The sequence below is a fragment of the Microcebus murinus genome, chromosome 6 (assembly GCF_040939455.1).
Source record: "Microcebus murinus isolate Inina chromosome 6, M.murinus_Inina_mat1.0, whole genome shotgun sequence".
In the NCBI taxonomy this organism is placed as follows: domain Eukaryota; kingdom Metazoa; phylum Chordata; class Mammalia; order Primates; family Cheirogaleidae; genus Microcebus; species Microcebus murinus.
The window spans coordinates 82,036,216-82,059,587 of NC_134109.1; the positions used below are offsets into that span (position 1 = coordinate 82,036,216).

Below are 23,372 nucleotides of genomic sequence, written 5' to 3' on the forward strand. Positions count from 1 at the left end.
GACAGTAGGCTTCCCTTCAGATCTGCTTTATTTCTGCCTGCTAATCTGTCCCTCTTGCTTGCCTCAGCCTTCCTTTCCCCTTTCTGGTAAATTTTTTTTTTCTTTTTTTAAGAGATTGGGTCTCACTCTCTTTCTCAAGCTGGAGTGCAATGGCACAATCACAGCCCATTGCAGCCTCCAACTCCTGGGATCAAGGGATCCTCCTGCCTCAGACTCCCAAATAACTAGGACTATAGGTGTGCATCACCACACCTGGTTGAGATGGGTCTCATTATGCTGTCCAAACCAGTCTTTTTTTTTTTTTTTTTTTTTTGAGACAGAGTCTCACTTTTGTTGCCCAGGCTAGAGTGAGTGCCGTGGCGTCAGCCTAGCTCACAGCAACCTCAAACTCCTGGGCTCAAGCGATCCTCCTGCCTCAGCCTCCCAAGTAGCTGGGACTACAGGCATGTACCACCATGCCCGGCTAATTTTTTGTATATATATTTTTAGTTGGTCAATTAATTTCTTTCTATTTTTAGTAGAGACGGGGTCTCGCTCAGGATGGTTTCGAACTCCCAACCTCGAGCAATCCGCCCGCCTCGGCCTCCCAGAGTGCTAGGATTACAGGCGTGAGCCACTGCGCCCGGCCTTCTTTTTTTTTTTTTTTTGAGACAGAGTCTCACTTTGTTGCCCAGGCTAGAGTGAGTGCCGTGGCATCAGCCCAGCTCACAGCAACCTCAATCTCCGGGGCTCAGCGATCCCACTGCCTCAGCCTCCCGAGCAGCCGGGACTACAGGCATGTGCCACCATGCCCGGCTAACTTTTTGTATATATATTTTTAGTTGGTCAATTAATTTATTTCTATTTTTGGTAGAGACGGGGTCTCGCTCAGGCTGGTTTCGAACTCCTGACCCTGAGCAATCCGCCCGCCTCGGCCTCCCAAAGTGCTAGGATTACAGGCGTGAGCCACCACGCCCGGCCCCCAAACCAGTCTTGAACTCCAGGCTCAAGTGATCCTCCTGCCTTGGCCTCCCAAAGTGTTGGAATTACAGGGATAAGCCACCATGCCTGGCCCCTTTCTGGTAATTTTTAAGGTGACTTTGGTTTCCCTCTCTTTTTCTCTCTAAATATAAAAGAAAAAGAATCACTGAACATTTCTGGGCTGATTCTTCTTTGTTTGCCTCTTTCCCTTGAACTTCTAGTGTTGTAAATCTGTTGCTTCTTGACTATAGCTTATTTCATGCTATCCTCTTAAGATAAAATTTTCAGGCCAAATGGCCTCAGGCCACACTAATACACTGAAATACTACTAGTTCTCAAACAAGTAAAATTATTCTGGGCTATCAAGGAAAAAAAGAAATAATTTTTAAAATTAACAATCCTATCTCATCGAAACCTTAAACCAGTTTTCCTTATAGGCTTTACCAATTGCCTGGATAGTGAAAGCACATGTACTCCAGGTCATCATGGGGACTCGAGGATCCGTTTCATCAGGAGGCACTTTCAGTCCAATTCTATAAATTGTTGTGGCAAAGAGAATGACCATTTCCTTGATGCTATTAGAATATTTAATCCTAAAAATAAAAAAAAGAAAAATTCGTATAATGATTTAATAAAACAGACTGCTTATTGAGAAGTCCAATTAGACTTCTAACAATTTAACAATTAATTCCTTTTGACATAAGTAAAATGCTCTTTGACAAATTAGAGAATAGAGCCTCTGCCGATTTATTCAATAAGAAAATGTGGGAAAAGCAGAACTGTATTTCCTAAAGGGCAGAAAAATATCTCTTACAAAATGGTAATAACCCATATAACTTTGCTTCCTGTTAAAAATATGGTAAATGATCACAGCTAGAAGGGTTCCAGTCCAAACTAAAGGACAGATTAGACAGGGGAATACCATTCAGAGGAAACAGATCTGACCTAACAAGTTATAGTGTTTGGAAAAGAGATCAAGAAGTACTTTTGTGTTGATGGGTGTATGTGTGTATGTGTTTATGTTGTGTGTATGTGCAATAATACCATGTAGTTGGAGTGATAATTTCTGATTTTCTGAACTCCCATTTGTAACAAGTATTCAGGATAGATAACATAAACAAGGACCACAACTAGAAAAAGTACCCTAGGAAGGTAGTATTCTTGAAATAATAATACCTGATCCAGGTACATTATATTTTTCAAAGTGTCTTCATTTAAATATCTCTCCAATAACTTTATGAGGTAGGTTAGAAGGCCATGGCCTAATTATTACATACACAAAAAAAACTCGTAGTGGGTGAGACTTTTCAGAATGTCACAGAACAAGTTAGATGTAATTTTAAATGAGGTCTCTTAAATTCTAGTAGGTTGGACCATGTAGAATTGGCATTTTTGGCCAGGCGCGGTGGCTCACGCCTATAATCCTAGCACTCTGGGAGGCCGTGGCGGGCAGATTGCCCAAGGTCAGGAGTTCGAAACCAGCCTGAGCAAGACCGAGACCCCGTCTCTACTATAAATAGAAAGAAATTAATGGGCCAACTAATATATATAGAGAGAAAAAATTAGCCGGGCATGGTGGTGCATGCCCGTAGTCCCAGCTACTCGGGAGGCTGAGACAGCAGTATTACTTTAGCCCAGGAGTTTGAGGTTGCTATGAGCTAGGCTGACGCCACAGCATTCACTCTAGCCTGGGCAACAAAGTGAGACTCAAAAAAAAAAAAAAAAAAGAACTGGCATTTTTGGTGGTCAAAAATGGTTATTCAGAGGCATAGTTCACCCTAATAATGTATTACTTTAACATCTCAAACCACTTAATTTTACTAATACAAATTTAAAAAAAAAGAAAGAAGATAAAAATGGGATAAAAGCAATTTTACAAATTAAGAAGGAGGGAATGAAATAAAGAAGGAAAGAAGGAAGGATTGTTTTCCACTCTTATTTTCAGCACCATTTACAAACTTCTCTTAACTGTTTAAATACTTACGAAGACTGAACTCCGAAATTCAGGATGGAATGGAACTCAAAAGTAGAATCTCCCATTCCTTGATTAAACAAGACAGGAATTGTTGGGTTTTCTCCTTATAAATTGAAAGGAAAAAGAAAAATCATGAATGGATTTCGTCTGACATATACTTTTCTAGCTTTATAAAATTATATATGATCATTTTAGAAAACTCAGAATATGCTAATAAGCAATAAACAACTGAAATTTCTCCAACCAGATAACCACAGATAACATTTACATAATATTCTATTCTCGTGTTACATATATAGATTTTTAAAAATATAGCACTGTTCTGCATCTGCTTTTTCACCTGATAAATTATAAATATCTTTCTACATCAGTAATTCTCCCTCTATATGTCCTTTTTTTTTTTTTTTTTGACAGAGTCTCGCTTTGTTGCCCAGGTTAGAGTGAGTGCCATGGCCTCAGCCTAGCTCACAGCAATCTCAAACTCCTGAGCTCAAGCAATCCTGCTGCCTCAGCCACCTGAGTAGCTGGGACTACAGGCATGCGCCACCATGCCCAGCTAATTTTTTCTATATATGTTAGTTGGCCAATTAATTTGTTTCTATTTGTAGTAGAGATGGAGTCTCGGTCTTGCTCAGGCTGGTTCTGAACTCCTGACCTTGAGCAATCTGCCCGCCTCGGCCTCCCAGAGTGCTAGGATTACAGGTGTGAGCCACTACACCTGGCCTATAAGTCCATTTTTAATGAGCGTATAAGTATTTTCTTATTTCTTAGTAAGGCAGCAAATATTAGTGAAGAAGAGTAAAGAATCTGGAGCCAAGCTACCTCTGGCCTCTGAATAACCATTTTTAACCAATAAAAATGCCAATTCTATATGGTCCAACCTACCAGAATTTAAGAGACCTCATTTAAAATTACATCTAACTTGTTCTGTGACATTCTGAAAAGTCTCACCCCACTACCAGTTTTTTTTTTGTGTATATAAAAATTAGGGTTTGAATTCCCACTCTGCCATTTACTGTTATTAAGACCTTGTCTGATAACTAAACCTCTTTCTGGCTCCATTTCCTCATCAAATTAGAAATGTTAATCCCCTATATGGAATGGGTTGTTTTTCTCAGCTTATTGTCAAGACTTTTTCTTAATCTTTTGTTTTCAGCAGTTTGGTTATGATGTGTCTGAGTGTGGTTTTCTTTGCCTGTTTGAGGTTCAATGAACTTCTTAAATGTATAAATTTGTCTTCTATAATACCAAATTTGGGAAGTTTTCAGCCATTATTTCTTCAAATATTTTTTCTGCAACATCTTTTTTCCTTTCTTTTTTTGGGACTTCAATGACACAAATGTTTGATTAAAATAAAATTGTCCCATAGGTTCCTAAGCCTATGTTCTCCCCCATCTCTTTTCTGTTCTTCAGATGAAATAATTTCTACTGATCTAATTTCAAATTCACTAACACCTCCTCATCTCCAGTCTACATATTGAGCGCATACAGTTTATTTTTATTTTATACAGTATTTTTTCAATTCTATTACCTCCATGTGTTTTTTTAGTTTCTACTTTTTCTGTTAACTTCTATCTTCCAACTTATTTCAAGCATGTTCACCTTCACCTTATGTTTCATGGTCATATAGCTGCTTTAAATTTTTTGACTGGTAAATTTAACATTTAAAACCCCTCAAGATCGGCATTTGATTGTTTTTCCCTTAAGAGTTGGTCAGATTTTTCTGGTTCTATGTTAAGTAATTCTAGATTCTATCTTGGATGTTTAGAATGGTATGTTGGGAGGTTTTAGGTCCTGTTAACATCCTCTGAAAAAATGTGCATTTGACAAGTGGTTTTTTTTTGTTGTTGTTGTTATTTTTTTTAGGTTTTGAGACAGAGTCTCATTCTGTTGCCCTGGCTAGAGTGCTGTGGTGTCAGCCTAGCTCACAGCAACCTCCAACTCCTGGATTCAAGCGATCCTTCTGTCTCATCCTCCCGAGTAGCTGGCACTACAGGCATGCACCATCATGGCTGGCTAATTTTTTTTCTTATATATTTTTAGTTGGCCAGTTAATTTCTTTTCTATTTTTAGTAGAGACAGGGTCTCGCTCTTGCTCAGGCTGGTTTCGAACTCCTGACCTTGAGCGATCCACCCGCCTCAGCCTTCCAGAGTGTTAGGATTATAGGCGTGAGCCACCGCGCTCCGCCTCTATTTTATAAGTGTTTTAACAGGCAATTAGGTTTGACAAGTCTTGTTTCATCTTCAATAGATGGTGGTTCCAATGTCAGTTTTCAGATCCTTTGCTATGCTGGTTTGATATGCCCAGCACACGTACTACTCAGGAGGTTAGTCTGGGACTTTAGTGGTGGTTTATTTTTTTAGAGACAGGGTCTTGTTATGTTGCCTAGGCTGAAGGGCAGTAATTATTCACAGGTACGATAATAGTGCACTGGAGTCTTGAACACTCGGCCTCAAGTGATCCTTCTACCTCAGCTTTCCAAGTAGTTGGGACTACAGGCATGCACCACTGTGCCTTGCATGATTGATAATTTAAATGCAGCTTAATTCTCAAAGCCTTTGCTATGCTTCTTTGTGCCTGTTCTGCAGATGCACAAGTTGGAGGTAAGCCCAGGACTTGTGTTGGTCTCAAAATTAGGAGATTCCCCTTCTATAGCTCTCTCCTTTCTCAGATTTCCTTCACACTCTCTAGCTCCAAGGGGCCCTTTTCCCCAGTTTCTCTGGCAAAATGACAAATTTCTCTCAGTTTTAGTCTTCCAAGCTGTCAGTCAGATCTATGACTGGGGCTGTCCTTGGGGTAAAATTGTGAGCCAAAGACAAAAAAAAAATAACAAAGATTCACCTTGCATTGTTTGGAACACAGGGATCCCTTTGCCCCAGTTTCTCTAACCAAAGAGATGGGTTTTTTCCTCAGGATTTTAGCTGTCTACAAGGCCACCATGACAGTGCAGCTCTGTGACTGCAGCTGGCTTTGGGAGAGGGCCAAAGGAGAAATACAACAGAAATTCCATTTATACTTTGGCTCTGAGGGGCTTCTTTTCCTGGTCTTTTCTGGCCACAAAGAGATGGCATCTTTTTTGGATTTTTTGCTGTTCATGCCTCTTCATAGTTCTGTGATTAAGGCTGTCCTTGGGTCAAAGTTGGGAAATAAAGGAGGAAAAAGCTCCAGGAAACTCACTCCCTGTGCTAATCATTCTTCAAATTTTGATGTTAATCCCCAATCTGTCTGCTATTATTTACTTTTCAGAGACTTTGAATATTCTGGCTTTTTTATTCTGTGAAAGTGTGTTTATTAGCAATTTATTTGGAATAGATGTTGGATTTTATTAGGTGCCTTTTAAGAAAGCTATTATAATGACCATATTAGTTTTCTCCTTAAACATATTAATGTAAGAAATTTCCATCATTGCATTCTTAGAATAAACCCAATCTGACAATCATCCCTTTTGGGCTGTCTTCTGGGTACGGTTTTCGACATTCCATGGATTTTGATCTGTATTGTTCTTATTCTTGTTAATTTCTAAATAGTCAGTGCTTTCTCTTTCTCTAGTTCTTTCCTCAAATTCAAGAATTATATAAAAAAATTTTTAAATTCCTAATTCATTAGGTTTTGGGGCTTTTTATTATTGAGTTCTAGTTTTATTGTACTGTGGATAGTGTAAGTGTCCTACATAATTTTTATTTTTAAAAATTATTGAAATTTTTATATGGCCTAGTTCATTAACTAATCTCTGTTAATAATCCATGGATATTTTGGTAAAGTATATTCTCTAATGAGAACAAAGTTCTATAAAAATATTATTAAATCAAGCGTAATTTAAAAAATTCTCTAGGTCTTTATCTTAAGACAAACTTAACCAGCTATAGTCTTGGAAAGATCTGGTAAAATCTCCCATTATTACTATGCTTTTGTTTAATTCTCCGTATGCACCAAACAATATGGCATGAAAATAAATACTAAATTCATTATCTCTTCTGTCTTCTAAGCTCCCTAAATCTCTAAATGGAAATTAAGATAAAATGCTTACACTTTCTTTGCAATTCTTCCTTTACAATCTCTTACTCTATTCAGTAAGTATTCAGAGAGAACTTATCAATGCCAACTGCCGTTACCTCTCATCATCTCATGGTAGGACCAGGGCAACTGATTCTTAATTAATCTTCTTGAGTCATTTCCTCACTCCTCCAACCCATCTGATGCACCATTCCCACATTAAAGAGCTACCAGAATAAATGTTAGGCACTTGCTTAAAAATTATAATCATTCCACAATTTCTTCTGTTTTTTGTTTTGTTTTTGTTTTTTTGAGACAGAGTCTCACTTTGTTGCCCAGGCTAGAGTGAGTGCCGTGGCGTCAGCCTTGCTCACAGCAACCTCAAACTCCTGGGCTCAAGCAATCCTTCTGCCTCAGCCTCCCAAGTAGCTGGGACTACAGGCATGTGCCACCATGCCCAGCTAATTTTTTCTATATATATTAGTTGACCAATTAATTTCTTTCTATTTATAGTAGAGACGGGGTCTCGCTCTTGCTGAGGCTGGTTTCGAACTTCTGACCTCGAGCAATCCGCCCGCCTGGGCCTCCCAGAGTGCTAGGATTACAGGTGTGAGCTACCGCACCTGGCTTCTTCTTTTTTTAAAAGTTCTTTATTTCAACAGTTTTTCTATAAATTATGTTCAGTATTTTTCTTCTCTAAAAAATATAGGCTTCTAAATAAGTACATATACTTAAAAGATACTAATCATTCTTATAATTCTTGTTTTTCTTTAGTCACTAGGTCCTACTAATAATAAAGTGACCTTTGCACTTAAAGCCATGTTTGAGACTTCGAATTAAACCATTTTGAGGCCAAAATGATAAAAAACTGAGTTAAGGCTGAATTTTTGAGACCTAAATATTAGGATGCCAATCTACAATATTTTAAATAAAAAGAAACTAAATTCATGTATGTCTAAGTCATTTTAAATTATTATGAAGAATAAGAAGAACCCCATAAACTGACTTCTCAGTGCTTAAAACAAGTGGAAATTAGTAGGTACATGTCAAAAATCACTTCTTAGCAAAATAAGGTGTTTTGCTACAGGAGTTTTTTAGCAAATATATTGTTACTCCATAAACATCAGTCACAAAAAAGGTTTTGCTATAAAATTAATGAGGGAAGAAAGGGAAAATGACAGGACATTACCAAACTCATTCACTGCTGTCATCTTCCATCATTTCATGTTTCTAAATGACCAAGCCCAAATTCCTATCCACAGCCCTCAATAGTGCCCCATACTCTCCACTATTCCCCCACTGTGTACCCTCAACTCAGGTAGGCCAGACTTTTTTAATGTCTCTAAAAATGCAGTGCTTATACTTCTTTAAAAATATTTTCTCTTTTCTCTACCTGAATGCTCTTCTTATCCCTGCCACACATCCAAATTTGGTCCAAAACCAAATCAAATCCCACTTTCTCCATGGCACATTCCCTTACTACTTCAGCCTCTACGGATCAATTCCTCCTTAAAAATCCTATGAATCTTACAGTTTTGCACTATAAAATCTGGTTATTAACGCCACTTCTTCTTGATCATTCTCTTAACTGTACCATATGTACACTTGTTGTGAGATCAACAAGGCTAGGAACATAAATCCTTATTAGTGCCAAGGGTATAATTCAACACTTAAATACCTGACAGCTTAGATTGACTATGGTGATGAGAAATAAAACTATCATCCCTATTTTTCTTTGTAGTTTTTATATACATCCTTTATTTTCCCTAAAAGTACATAACTGGAAGGACATAAAGCATAACAGAGGGTAAAATAATCACGAAAAATGTACATAAATACAGAAGGTATAAATGGTAGAAATAAGACATAAATATTGAGTATAGTTTTCATCAATTTTAGATCCAATGAGAGAATGAGAGAATAATTTTGTAAATACTAGACTTTGCCTTTTTTTTTTTTTTTTATGACAGAGTCTCGCTCTGTTGCCCGATCTAGAGTGCCGTGGCGTTAGCCTAGCTCACAGCAACCTCAAATTCCTGGGCTCAAGCGATCCTTCTGCCTCAGCTTCCCGAGTAGCTGGGACTACAGGCATGCACCACCATGTCTGGCTAATTTTTTCTATATTTTTAGTTGGCCAATTAATTTCTTTCTATTTTTAGTAGAGACGGGGGTCTCACTCTTGCTCAGGCTGGTCTCGAACTCCTGACCTCGAGCGATCCTCCCGCCTCAGCCTCCCAGAGTGCTAGGATTACAGGTGTGAGCCACCACACCCGGCCTTAGACTTTGCCTTCTTCATCCTATTGATTCATAGCCTAAAAAAGAAAGACAACTTTTCTTCACTGAATTTTTTTAAATGCTCTTTTTAAGCATAGCTCCATTAATAGCCACATTTGTCTCTCAATTATAAAGAATATGTAAATAAGGTAACAGTTTTTTATTACTACTTTTACTGACAACATATTAACAATATTCTATGTATCATGGACTGTTCTACTTTACATATAACTCAATTAATTCTTCAACCAATGAAATAGGTACTATTATTATCCCTTATTTGTAAATAAGAAGTTGAGGCAAACAGAGCTTAAGTAACTCGCCCAAGATCACATATCCAGTAACTGGATATCTTAGTGATTTAGATGAATCTTGAATCCAAGATCTAAATCCAAGTGGTCTACCATCTTGGCTCAATCAGATAGATAAACTGGACAGACTAATCACAGTCTATATTGCCTCCCAGTATTAAAAAAATGATTGAGTAAAGTGATTTAATCCAAACTTAGTCTTAGCTTCAAAAATCTCTATTTCCTGATATTCAACAAATCTGTTCTTATAAACCATATTTTAGAATAATAATTACTTTTTAAAAGATTCTGATTTCACACAGCCAATATAAAATAAATTTAAGCAAACCTTTAGCATGTCTTATATTATAACCTGATATTCTGGTGAGAACAGTCTGTATCCATCGTGCCAGGGGCAAAAGTTGAGCCAGAGCTTCTGCATTCTCACTGAAAAATGATATTTAAAAATTATTAAAGCCATTGGTACAAAGTCAAACTGAAAAGCTGAACTTGCACAGTCCTTTTTTGGATAAATGACTATATCAAAAAGTCCAATTCCTCCAGACTAATTTTCTAGGTCATAGAAACATGTGTCTAAAAATGTAGCTTTTTGGGAGTGGAGGGGAATTTTAAAAGTACAAGGATGGCTGGGTGTGGTAGCTCACACCTGTAACCCCAGCCCTTAGATGCAGAGGCAGGAGGATTGCTTTAGGCCAGGAGTTCAAGACCAGCCTGAGCAGTAGTGAGACTCTGTCTCGACAAGGAAAAACAAAAAAAAGCACAAGGAATAAGACATTACCCATATGCCCATCACCCAGAAGTAGTAAATGCCACTAAACAGAATTGCCATTCCATTTGTTCTCTGATTGATTTCTGTGATTCCCTCACATCCAAGATTCTAATCTATTAGCTAGTCTTGCAGTTTTCCTTTTAAATATATCCCAAATTGATTACTTCTCTCTATCACTACTATTCTGGTCCAAGTCACATCATCCCTCCCCAGGATTACTTCAATTTCAATAAACTCTTACTTCCACTCCTGTGTTTCATTAAGTACAAATTCCTCATACAGCAGCTACAGGGATTTTCTAAAATGTAAATCAGATCATATCACTCCCCTGTTCAAAATATTCCAATGGTTTCCCATAACACATAAAATAAAAATTCCAACTTCTTTTTATTTTTTTCGAGACAGAGTCTAGCTCTGTCATCTGGGCTAGAGTGTAGTAGCATCATCATAGCTCACTGCAGCCTCAAATTCCTGGGCTGGCCTCAAGTAATCCTCCTGCTTCAGCCTCCCAAGTAGTGCAGACTATAGATAAACTCCACCACACCAGGCTGATTTTTCTATTTTTTGTAGAGACAGGGGTCTTGCTCTGTTGATTAGGCTGGTCTCAAACTCCTGGCCTCAAGCCATCCTCCTGCGTTAGCCTTTCAAAGTGCTGGAATTATAGGTGTGAGCCACTGCACCTGGCCTAAAAATTCTAACCTCTAACCTTAGCTCATAAACCCTTTTATGATCTGGTCTTTGCTTGCTCCATTCTAGTCATGCTGCCTTCTTGCTGTGCCTCAAAGCAGCCGATCTGGTTCCTAACCTCAGGTCTTTGCTCCTTTTTTTTTTTTTGAAACAGAGTCTCACTTTGTTGCCCAGGCTAGAGTGAGTGCCATGGCATCAGCCTAGCTCACAGCAACCTCGAACTCCTGGACTCAAGCAATCCTGCTGCCTCAGCCTCCCGAATAGCTAGGACTACAGGCATGTGCCACCATGCCCGGCTAATTTTTTCTATATATATTAGTTGGCCAATTAATTTCTTTCTATTTATAGTAGAGACAGGGTCTCGCTCTTGCTCAGGCTGGTTTCGAACTCCTGACCTGGAGCAATCCGCCCACCTCAGCCTCCCAGAGTGCTAGGATTACAGGCGTGAGCCACCGCACCCGGCCAGGCCTTTGCTCTTGATGCTGCCTATGCTTAGAATTCTCTTCTCCCAAAGAGCAGCACTGTTTATCCCTTACTTTATTCACATCTTTATTCAAATGTCACCATCTCTGAGAGGAGTTCCCTGACAGCTCTATGTATAAATAGCCTCATGCTCCAGTCTGTCTCTAGCCCTTTACCCTGCTGCTTTAGTTTTTTCATAGTATTTCCCACTACTCAACACTTTGGTTTTTTTTCTTTGTTTATTGCCAGTCTCTCCTTTCTGGAATATAGATTTAAAAAGGACAGGGACTTGGTCCAGGCGGTTATTAAGAACCAAGGTGGCCAGGCGTGGTGGCTCATGCCTGTAATCCTAGCACTCTGGGAGGCCAAGGCAGGCAGACAGTTTGAGCTCAGTAGTTCGAGACCAGCCTGAGCAAGAGTGAGACCCTATCTCTACCAAAAATAGAAAAAATTAGCCAGGCATGGTAGCGCATGCCTGTAGTTCCAGCTACTCGGGAGGCTGAGGAAGGAGGATCACCTGAGCCCAGAAGTTTGAGGTTGCTGTGAGCTAGGCTGATGCCACGGCACTTTACCCAGGGCAACACGGTGAGAACTCTCTCAAAAATAAAAAAGAACCAAGGGGGCTGTAGTTCCAGCTATTCAGGAGGCTGAGGAAGAAGGATTTCTTGAGTCCAGGAGTTTGAGTTTGCAGTGAGGTATGATGATACCACAGCACTCTAGCCCAGGCAACAGAGCAAGACCCTGTCTCAAAAAAAAAAAAAAAGAAAAGAAAAAGAAAAGAACCAAAGCAAACCAGAAACTTTTATTTTCAAATAGGAATCTGTTTATTGAAAGGACAATTTTGAGTGAAGTTTAAATACATAATACACTAGTAAAAATTCATCTATCTGGGCACAAATTTGATCTAAGAATTTTTTTGGTACTCAAAAATGAAAATATACTATGACTGATTATGACCTTATGACCAATTTTCTTTCTTTCTTTTTTTTTTCTTTTTAAAGACAGGGTCTTACTCTGTCACCCAGACGGGAGTGGTGCATTGGTGTGGTGATTGGTGGCTCACTGTAACCTCAAACTCCAGGGCTCAAGCGATCCTCCAGCCTTAGCCTCCCAAGTAGCTGGGACTATACGCGCATTCCACCAAACCAGCTAATTTTTCTATTTTTTTTGTTGAGGTGGGATCTCACTATGTTTACCAGGCTGATCTCAAACTCCAGGCCTCCAGTGATCCTCCCACCTCAGCCTCCCAAAGCCACTGCACCCAGCCAACCAATTTTCTTTAAAAATACTAGCTGAGGCTGGGCACAGTGGCTCATACCTATATTCCCAACATTTTGGGAGGCACTTTGGGAGGCTGAGGCGTGAGGATCACTTAAGGCTGAGAGTTTGAGACCAGCTGGGCAATGTAGCGAGACCTCACCTCTACAAAAAATAGAAAAATTAGCTGAGCATCACTGTAGTCCCAGCTACTTGGGAGGCTGAGGCAGGAGGTTCGCTTGAGCTCAGGAGTTTGAAGTTGCAGTGAGCTCTGATAATGCTACTTTACCGCAGGAGACAGAGTGAGATTCTGTCTCAAAAACACAAAAGCTAGCTTATTATTTTAAAATTTTTATATAAATTTATATTATACGTTTTTGATAATTTTTATCCAAATATTAGTTTTGCTAAATTTTATATGCTTTTACCTTTAATAGCATATATTTACTCATCTTGAATTTTTAAAATACAAAAAGCAAATATAAGCAACTACACAGGTAAGTTCAAGTGCCTAATAAAAATGTTACATACAATTATATATTTCAGATCTCGAGTAACAAAATTGTTACTACAGATTAAAAGTGTTCCAGGGTTCTAAGAGCCCTGGTCATAGGATCAGCTTTCTGAATTTGGAAAGGATTGCTTTGAAGCATCCTAGTCTTAAAGACATCAAGGAAAGAAGTTGTTGAATATTTCTTTAGAGAATAATTTACACATTTAATAATACTTATTTTGGGGAATCATTTGTAAAAAAGGCTTGTACAAGCTAACAAGAAGTTGGAGTTACTTTATTATGATTTATTTTATCTTTGTCTTCAGTTGTACAGTTAGGTAAGACTTTGGAGTAAGGTCTGGGTTCAAATCCTGAGTTTGCCTTGAATAAGTAAAAACCACCCATAGTCTCTAATTCCTTATCTTTAAAAGAAATAACAATACCTAATATCTTATTAAATAAAATAATGTAGCATGTGCTCGGTAGAACACCTAGAACATACTAATTACTAATAAATGAAAGATAAATCTTTTTCATGCTACCTTCTTCCTATAATGTGACATTCTATGTCCCAATATGTTGAAGATGACAATTTCCAAATTAGGTTTCCCAGTGACATGGAATAGTTAGAGATGGAGCAACTATTTGTTGACCCTGCTTGACAAACCTATCACCTTTGAACTCTTATGTTATGGAGACATGCTAAAGGTGTTTTTATTTTTTAAAAAAACATTTTCTTTAGCAGAATTTAGGCTTATCATTATGAATTCATTGAGTTTTAAATTGAAATAACAACAATATAAATAGTATTGTTATCATCATGCAGAACAGCGGGAATATAAAACATATAATTAAGTGTCCAGATTGTCATAAAAAAAAAAAAAAAGAATTTGCTGTTAAATTCCACTGATAGATGACCAAATATAAAAATTTAAAAACTCTAAATGCTCAAACACTATCCAAAAATATATATAATAAATCTAGTGTTTTCATTTATCTTTATAGTTAACATTTTGTCCATGTCTCTAAAGCTCTATAGAAAAATAGAATTAAAAAATAATACAAAGACATTTAGAGCTACCAAATTCCAAATGGTAACTCTGATAGTGGCAAAGGGTCATATGAAAGGAAATGAATTTTTTCTACATCTTTTCTCCTTATGAAAGTGCTAAGACAGAGATCAGAGTTCTATTTACTTTAATAGCTATTGGGAAATATATGCACAACATACAGATTTGAGTAAATGAACAGTCTAGTTCTTTTAGAGACCAAAATATGAGGCATTTAATCATATTTTAAAAGTATGATTCAAGGTACAAAATGAAAAGTATTAATTCCTCTAAAGAGTTAAAAATAAACTAGTAATCTAACAAAAATAGGCACAAATTAAAGAACCAAAAACAGGTTTTAAAAACTTAACCACAATATAAATTAAAACATACCTGTTTATCTTTTGAGGTTGCAAAGGAATAATGGGGATCACGGTATTGCACAGAGACTTGCAAAGAGGGCAAAGATATTCTCCACTTTCCAAATCAAAAAGGTCAACATGAATGCGCTGCTGAGAGCTCAGCTGTACAGCTTCAAAATACCTGCAAAATACCAAAGACACAAGCCCACTTAGAAACGCACCCATATCTTTGCTTTAATCCAAGTAAAAAAATCTGAAAATTTTGCTCCACAGAACCTAAATACAAAAAATTCACAGGTTATAATTACAGAACAAGCAGGCTGCCTATTCTTTTGGGGGCAAAGTGGAAAACACATCAGGATACATAGAAATTTAAAGTAAATTTCTTATTTGTAACTTGTCTCCTACCTCAACAAATGGGCATACAATGTATTAATAGATACTACTTCCCTCAGTTTCCAATGACCAACTGAAGTAGTGAGAATTATCATAGGAAAATTATATATTTTAATCTAATGTCAAATGGGTAAACTCTATACAAAAGATTGCTCAGGAATTACATTTCTGAATTTTTATCTTTTCCAGAAATATTAATAAAACTAACACCTCTTGTCCTATTCTATCCCAAAGATACTTTTCACTGTAGTATGTTTTGAGGGGAAGGAGATTTTTATAAAGATTACTGCTCCTTTTACATGAATACTGATGGAGAGCAACTGAGTAGTTTGTGGAGAGCAAGCACAAACAAACAATGAAAATCTTAAGTTGATAACTTTACACATCACTTTCCAAAGTTGGTAATAATTAGTATCATGCAAACAGAATTAGTAATTAAAATTGCTTCAATTATTCAAATAAGAAGGAAAGAAGACATGAAAAAACATGCCTTTTTGTGGCCTTGAATGAACTTCAATGTTCCTAGTCTCTTTCAAGAACATGTCAGAAGGACAACTTACTTCTGCCAGCACACTGCATGCATTACATGACCACAGCTTCCTGTATAAGTTCCATATGCCAAATCTGGATCCATGAAAAGTGGGTCCAGGGTTTCTGGTACAGGAAGATAAAAATAATAGATATGTATTCATCTCTTCCAAAATCATAAAAGGGGGCAGGGGAAGAGAGAGAGGTAGGTTATCAGGTCCAAACTTTGAATCACAAAGTTTCTTAGGAATGTCCAAGAAAAGTATCACAATATCATGACAGCAGGATATACATTCTTTATAGTAATGAAAAAGAGAAAAGAATAAAGCTAGACTATCAGATATGATTCTAAAATTAGTATGGATTAATGATAATGTGATCTATGATTTACATTTTAATTCTGAACATTAGGTTTAAACTGCATCATCTTGGTTGTTGAACTGATCTTCTTCTATATTTCAAACTTTTAATTACTTTTGTAATTTTATGGGTAATTTGACTAGCTAATAATTTAAGGGAGTATTCAGGGGAATTAACCTACTAGGAAAAAGCACAGATTAGGGATTTCAAATTTTGGTTTCATCACTTAAAACTCTTATCCTTGGAGAGGTTACTTGACTTCTCAGTGCCTCAGTTCCCTCATCTGTAAAATGGAGCCAGTATTGATACTGAACTCATGGGGCTATAGAGAGGATAAAGAAAATAAGTAAATATACATAAAGCACTTAACAAGTACCCGGCACATGTTAAGTATTCAATAAATGAACACTTTATTATTCAATAAATGAATAAATGAAATAATTAAATATTTATTCAATAAATGAATACTTTATTATTATACTTCCAAGGGTATTTTAAAAACAAAACAGCTAACTCCTGATGTAAGTACAATATATTCTGTAATGAGTATTCTTGCCAAGAAAATATTTAACATGACTCTAATAATGAGGTAACAATCAGACAAATTCACAATATATTGAGATACTATACAAAACAACTGACCTGAATTCTTAAAAAAAAAAAAAATCTACCTATAGAAGACATTTTGAGAATATTTGGGAAAAAATGGATTTTATATTAGAGGATATTATTACTTTCTTCAATATAATAATGGTATGGTAGCTATATAACAGATTGTCCTTAGTTTTAGAAAATGCATGTGGAAATAATAGGGATGAAATGTCATGATGCCTGTAATCTACTTTCAAATGGTTCAGCAAAAAGAAACGGAGATAGGCAAACAGAGAGACAGAATGAGCAATGTGGTCAAGTGCTAACAAAAATTAAAATAAAAAATTAAAACAAAGTAGCCAACATTATAAAAACCTACAGTCATTTCAATATGGGTAATTTGTGATCTGATCAAATAACTTAATATAACCTCACTCCCAAATTTCTTTGAAGTAGTATTTTTTTTCTAATTATATAGGTATGAAAAGAAATACTCAAAAGGATATTGATTAAACAATACATACCCCCTGAGAGTTCTATGGGTTTTCCCCTGTGCTGGGTTAAAGCAGTGGATTTCTGGACACAGGCCGATAATACCATGGCATTATTTTCTATTTTCACCTCTTGTTCTTCTTGGCAGAGGATGCATGTCAGCACCTCCTTTTCAGTAACAGATGGACCCCGTTTAGGGCCCAGAGCAATTCTAGAGTAGTCACTGACTGCTGGAGTGCTACCAAAAGAAACAACCAGAAATGAGAACACACACTTTTGGTCACTTGTCTTTATATTTTGGTATATTTTAAATAACTGTAGGCAAGAACTTTAAGAATAAGAAAAATAAAAATAAAAATGATATTTAGCAATATTAACTTAAAAGCTTCCCCTCTAACCTTTCTGGCTTTTACCAGCTATTTACTTATTATAAAGTATAAGTGTTGCTAAGTATAAAAAATGATAAAATGTAATGTGTACATAATTATATTTAATTTACTGTACTAATGAGCTTAGTTATTAGTTTTTTCCTGAATATAAAATACATGCTTATTGAAGAAATTTTAGAAAATCTACAAAAATATAAAGAAGAAAATAAAAAGCATTATATTCCTACAATATAGAGATAACCACTAGTAACCTTATACATTTCCTTCTAGTCCGCTTTCTATTTATAATATACTTCTTTACATAAATGAGATCACATTATATATACAGACTTGCATCCTGCTTTATTCACTTACATCTTTGTTATTTTCTAATACCACTAAAATTTCTTCAGAAACATTTTTAAATGGCCACACAGGATTCTTACTGTATGTGCCATAGTAGTTTTACCCATTCCCTTTCATTAGGCATTTATATTTCTATTATATTTTGGTAGCTACTAAAACTAAAAATCTTACACCTTAATGACTTAGCAATTCCTAGGACCAACTCTGATTTGTTAAGGTTTAGCAATTCTTAGGACCTACTCTTAGTGATTTGGCAAATCTTAGGATCTACTGATGTGTGTAATAATAATATATAAAAATAGCAAATATTTATAATGTGCTGACTGTGAAGCTAGGCACTGTTTTAAATGCGTAACATTATGTTTACTCACTGAAGTCTTATAATAATCCTACGAGGTAGATACTTTTATTACCTCCATTTTTCAGATGAAGAAACTGAGGCCTAGGAACAGTGAAACTCACTCAGTGACTCATCACTAGTAAGTAGCAGAGGCAGGATTTAACCCAGTTAATCTGGCCTTACAGGCCATGCTCTGAACTACTCTGCAATATTGTCTCTCTGTACAAGAAGCTCCCTGAAATATGGTGTATCATTAAACAAACTGGAAATAAATGTTTATTACCAATATAAATGAACTTATATAATATAGAATGCTATATGGATTTTAAAATATGGGTTTCAGCTAGGTGGTACCACCTCTCAGGTGGCATCCAGCAATAAATACATGGAGGTTTGCTTTTTGGTTGTCATAAAGACTAGTTGGCAGGAGATGCCAAATGTTCCACAATTTATGGGATAGTATGGCATGAAAAAGAATCACTGCCCAAATGTGAAGACTGAGAAACACTGAGCTCATTTTGAATGTAAGAACACATTGATTTCTAAGACATATTATACTATTCAGTGAAAATGGGAAGTTGCAGAATATGTAATATATATGCAAATAAAACAAAAGGCTAAATGACACTATATAATTTCTGTGGTTACATATATTTGTATGTACTAGAATAATAAAAATTCTGATTAAGATACACATAAAACTTATAACCAGAGAACCTTTGAAGAAGAGTAGAAAGAAGTCTAGGATTTGGGCTGGTGCTCAAATGGAACTTCAACTTTATCTCTAATGTTTGATTTTTATTTATTTTCATTTTTTTTTTTTTAAGCAACAGGATCTTGCTCTATTGCCCAGGCTGGAGTGCAGTGGCACAATCTTAGCTCACCAGTCTCAAACTCCTAGGCTCAAGAGATCTTCCCATCGCAGCCTCCCTAACAGCCAGGACTACAGGCGCATGCCACCATGCCTGGCTAATTTTTTTATTTTTCATAGAGATGGGGTACTGCTATATTGTCCAAGCTGGTCTTGAACTCCTGGGCTCAACTGATCCTCCTCCCGGGGCCTCCCAAAGTGCTGAGATTACAGGCAACATTTAATTTTTAAAAGGAAAATGTATTAATATAACATAATTAAAATTTTGGCTGGGCCTAGTGGCACATACCTGTAGTTCCAGCTACTCAGGAGGCTGAGTTCAAGGCCGTAGTACTCTGATGGTACCTGTGAACAGCCACTACACTCCAGCCTGGGCAACATAGCTAGACCCTATCTCTAAGAAACAAAATTTTCTTATGGTTTAAAAAAAAAAAAAAGAATATATTTGAGATTTGGGATAGAAAAAGCTTTCTCAAACAAGATACAAAAAGTAAAAACTATAAAATACTGATAAATCTGTCTTCACCAATATTGAAAACTTCTCTATGGCTAAACCCCATAATTAAGTGTTAAAAAATGGGAAACATATTTAACAAAGTTTAGTATCCATAATTTTAAAGGACTTCAATAAGAGCAAAGCATTCAATAGAGATGGGCAAAGGATAACAACAGGTAATTCCTCAAAGTTAAAATACAATAGGCAATGATATGAGAAGATGTGCAACCTAGGACTAACTAGTAATCAGGGAAATTCAGTCAGATTGGTACAAATTACAATTTTGATAACATCAAATATTTTCAAGTACTAATCATAGTTAAGTACTGGTGAAAATAAAGTAAATGGATACTCTTATACATTGCTGGGAGTAGAAATTAGTAAAACCATTTTGGAGAGCAATGTAGCCATATCTATTAAAATTTTGAACCAGCCCTTTCACTTATTAGAGTCCAACCCTGAGATGCATTTGCACAATTGCACAAAAAGGCACATACAAAAAGGTACTTAAAAATTGTAATAGGCCGGGCGCGGTGGCTCACGCCTGTAATCCTAGCTCTCTGGGAGGCCGAGGCGGGCGGATTGCTCGAGGTCAGGAGTTCGAAACCAGCCTGAGCAAGAGCGAGACCCTGTCTCTACTATAAATAGAAAGAAATTAATTGGCCAACTAATATATATAGAAAAAATTAGCCGAGCATGGTGGCGCATGCCTGTAGTCCCAGCTACTTGGTAGGCTGAAACAGAAGGATTGTTTGAGCCAGGAGTTTGAGGTTGCTGTGAGCTAGGCTGACACCACGGCACTCACTCTAGCCTAGGCAACAAAGTGAGACTCTGTCTCAAAAAAAAAAAAAAATTGTAATAAATGAAAATTGGAAGCAACCTAAATGTCCAAAATCAGATAATTAAATATTGTATATCCACACCATGGAAGACTATGCCGTAGTCATAAACAATGATGTGTAATCTACACTATAGATCTATATGTACTGATAGAAAAAGATTTATAAGACATTGAAAAAGCAAGCCACAGAACAAAATGTATGGTTAAAAAAAAAACCCACTAAAAACATAAAACATGCCTCATTATTTCCTCATATACACATGTTTATAAATGCATAGAAAAGGGTCTAGAACAGTGGTAATTTATAATCATGGTTATCTGTGAAGAAAGATCAGGAAAGTAGAGTATGGTCAAAGGGAATTTACTGCATTATTTGAACTGTTTTCAATAAGAACACATTCATAAATCATATGTCTAATCAGTCAAGCAAAAAATAAATAAATAATGAAAGCATTAAGGCCATTAATTAACTCTGAGTGCACCTTTGCTTTACATCTTCTCATTCTGATAGTCAGTAGTTTCCTTCTCACTACTTTCTAAATAGGATGTTGTTAATACATAATATTTACAAGTGGAAACTCCACTCTTGTTTAAGGTTTTTTTTTTTTTTTTGAGACAGAGTCTCGCTTTGTTGCACAGGCTAGAGTGAGTGCCGTGGCGTCAGCCTAGCTCACAGCAACCTCAAACTCCTGGGCTCAAGCAATCCTGCTGCCTCAGCCTCCCGAGTAGCTGGGACTACAGGCATGCGCCACCACGCCTGGCTAATTTTATATATATATATATGTATTAGTTGGCCAATTAATTTCTTTCTATTTATAGTAGAGACGGGGTCTTGCTCTTGCTCAGGCTGGTTTCGAACTCCTGACCTGGAGCAATCCGCCCGCCTCGGCCTCCCAGAGTGCTAGGATTACAGGCTTGAGCCACCGCGCCCGGCCATAAGGTTTTTATTTCTAGTTTTATTACACTATAGTCAGCCAATGAAGGCTTACCTTCATATTGTTCTATTTTAATCTGTAATATAGTCATTTTTTATGGTCCTTGTTAGTATACTCAGCTTCAGGATTACAAACATGTTACATAGAATATAATGCACCTACTATTTATGCAAAAGCATAATTGTCTAAAAGTACATATAGCACACATTGTTTTTAACTTTATTTTTAAAATTTTTTAATTTTTGAGACAGGGTCTTCCTTTGTTGCCTGAGCTAGAGTGTAGTGGCATCATCATAACTCAATGCAGCCTCCACCTCCTGAGCTTGAGAGATCCTTCTGCTTCAGCCTCCCAAGTAGCTGGGACTACAGGTGTGCACAACCATACCCAACCAAGCACATGTTTTAAATAGCAGTGAAAGCTTGTTATAAAATATGGACATAAGTTGGGTATTTTCAGTATTTTAAATTTCTTGGAATGCTTTTCAAAGTACCGTTATTTTGCCTCCTCCCTTTTCTGTACCTATGTAATTTCCCACAAAGCATGGCTTTGATTTCTCCAGAAACATACCACAGTCAGGAATCAGAAAATCAGATTTACTGATTCCTATTCCAGTGTGCTATCCATGCCCACAGCTATAGGTATTGTCTTCGTTCTCTTTAAGAAATAAAGAAAAACTAGCATAAACCATCTTTTTCAGGTGAAGAATTTATTTCCAATAGGCAATAACTGCAATCTTTTTTATCAGAAACAAAATAATGTAGACTCTGTGAACTGACTTGTAAATGTGTATCTAAAAGTGCTCATATATACAAAATAACAAGAGCTGATTTCTATTTTTGTTGTTCCTACTGTCCCATCTTTTTGTACATAAAGGTTCTTAACTTTATTATGTACTCAAAGCATGCAGCAATATAAAATGCATTCAATAAGTACCTTAGAGCCTTCACTTTGACCTTCCTAGCTTAAAAATAGTTTAATTTCTCTTACTATAAAATACATTTTGGAAAAACATGATTTAAAGTGAGTATTTAATTATTCCTTCAAAAATTGAGTTGCTAATTTTGGTTTCGCTTTGTTTTACCTCTCTTCCTCCATAATGGAATCTTCTTTCCCAGGCATTTCTGATGTATTGTCATACATGAGTTTATGAGTTTCAATGAAGTTTTTCTGTAAGGCAGACATCTGAGCCATGATCTTCTGGCGATGTAGCCTAGCAGCTTCAGCTTTTCTTTTTCGTTCTGCTTTTTCTTTATCATGAGTAATCTGGGTATTAAAAAAATCACAAAATTAGGTAAGATTCATTGTTAAAAATGTGCATGTACTGTTCAGTTGGCAACATTTCCTAGAGTATGAGTCTGAAATACTTGATTATCTCTTAAAACCTAGATTCAATGACTCTGGGAGGGAGGGGGCAAGGGCAATATATATAACCTAAACATTTGTACCCCCATGATATGCTGAAATAAAACAATAATAAAAATGAAAAAAAAAATTAGCACTACAGGCTCCACCACATCATACAACGAATTGCTCCTTTGGTTATTTTGATAATTTAATGTAAAAGGTCAAGTACCTTAAATATCCAATAAACTGCCTTTTATATTCAAGGCAGGTACATTAAGAAATAAAAACAGATAAAATTTTAAAATCATTTGTCAATCACATATTCACTGACCTTTAATCAATTTAAACCAACTTGATGATGTCTAAACAGTTACTCCAACATACATTGCTGAGACTGAGAACTTTAACAATATCACACAGACATATTTGGTGCTTTTTAATTTTCTATTATAATTTAAGTACAGTGTTTTTCTTTTAGGAAGGATGGTTAATAACCAAAAGTAGGCCAGGGTCAGGGGCTCATGCCTATAATCCCAAAATTTTGGGAGGCCAAGAAAGGAGGATTGTTTAAGGCCAAGAGTTTAAGACCACCCTGGGCAATGCAAGGATATTTCATCTCTATAAAAAACTTAAAAAATTATCTGGGCATGGTGGTATACTTATAGTCCTAGCTACTTGGGAGACTGAGGCCAGAGGATCACTTGCGCTCAGTAATTTGAGGTTATAGTGAGCTACGATCTTGGCACTGCACTCCAGCCTGGATGACAGAGTCAGAGATCTGTCTATTAAAACAAACAAAAGTAATAATATTCTAATAATTGCAATATTAGAATATCAAAACCTGATTTAC

At 36.5% G+C, this 23,372-nt stretch overlaps 1 protein-coding gene across 3 annotated transcripts in view; it reads right to left on the reverse strand.

The window, feature by feature from the left end:
* UBR1 (ubiquitin protein ligase E3 component n-recognin 1) overlaps positions 1 to 23,372 on the reverse strand; it is a 133,396-nt gene that overhangs the window by 29,613 nt on the left and 80,411 nt on the right. For 2 of the 3 annotated variants that reach the window (XM_076004286.1, XM_020285980.2), the window contains 7 exons: positions 22,260 to 22,441; positions 16,993 to 17,198; positions 15,550 to 15,643; positions 14,625 to 14,774; positions 9,843 to 9,940; positions 2,945 to 3,038; positions 1,405 to 1,553 (listed from right to left, as the gene is read on the reverse strand). In XM_076004286.1, the coding sequence (XP_075860401.1) occupies positions 1,405 to 1,553; positions 2,945 to 3,038; positions 9,843 to 9,940; positions 14,625 to 14,774; positions 15,550 to 15,643; positions 16,993 to 17,198; positions 22,260 to 22,441 (973 nt within the window). The remainder of the gene's footprint in view (positions 1 to 1,404; positions 1,554 to 2,944; positions 3,039 to 9,842; positions 9,941 to 14,624; positions 14,775 to 15,549; positions 15,644 to 16,992; positions 17,199 to 22,259; positions 22,442 to 23,372) is intronic. The other variant, XM_076004287.1, reaches the window with a different exon arrangement.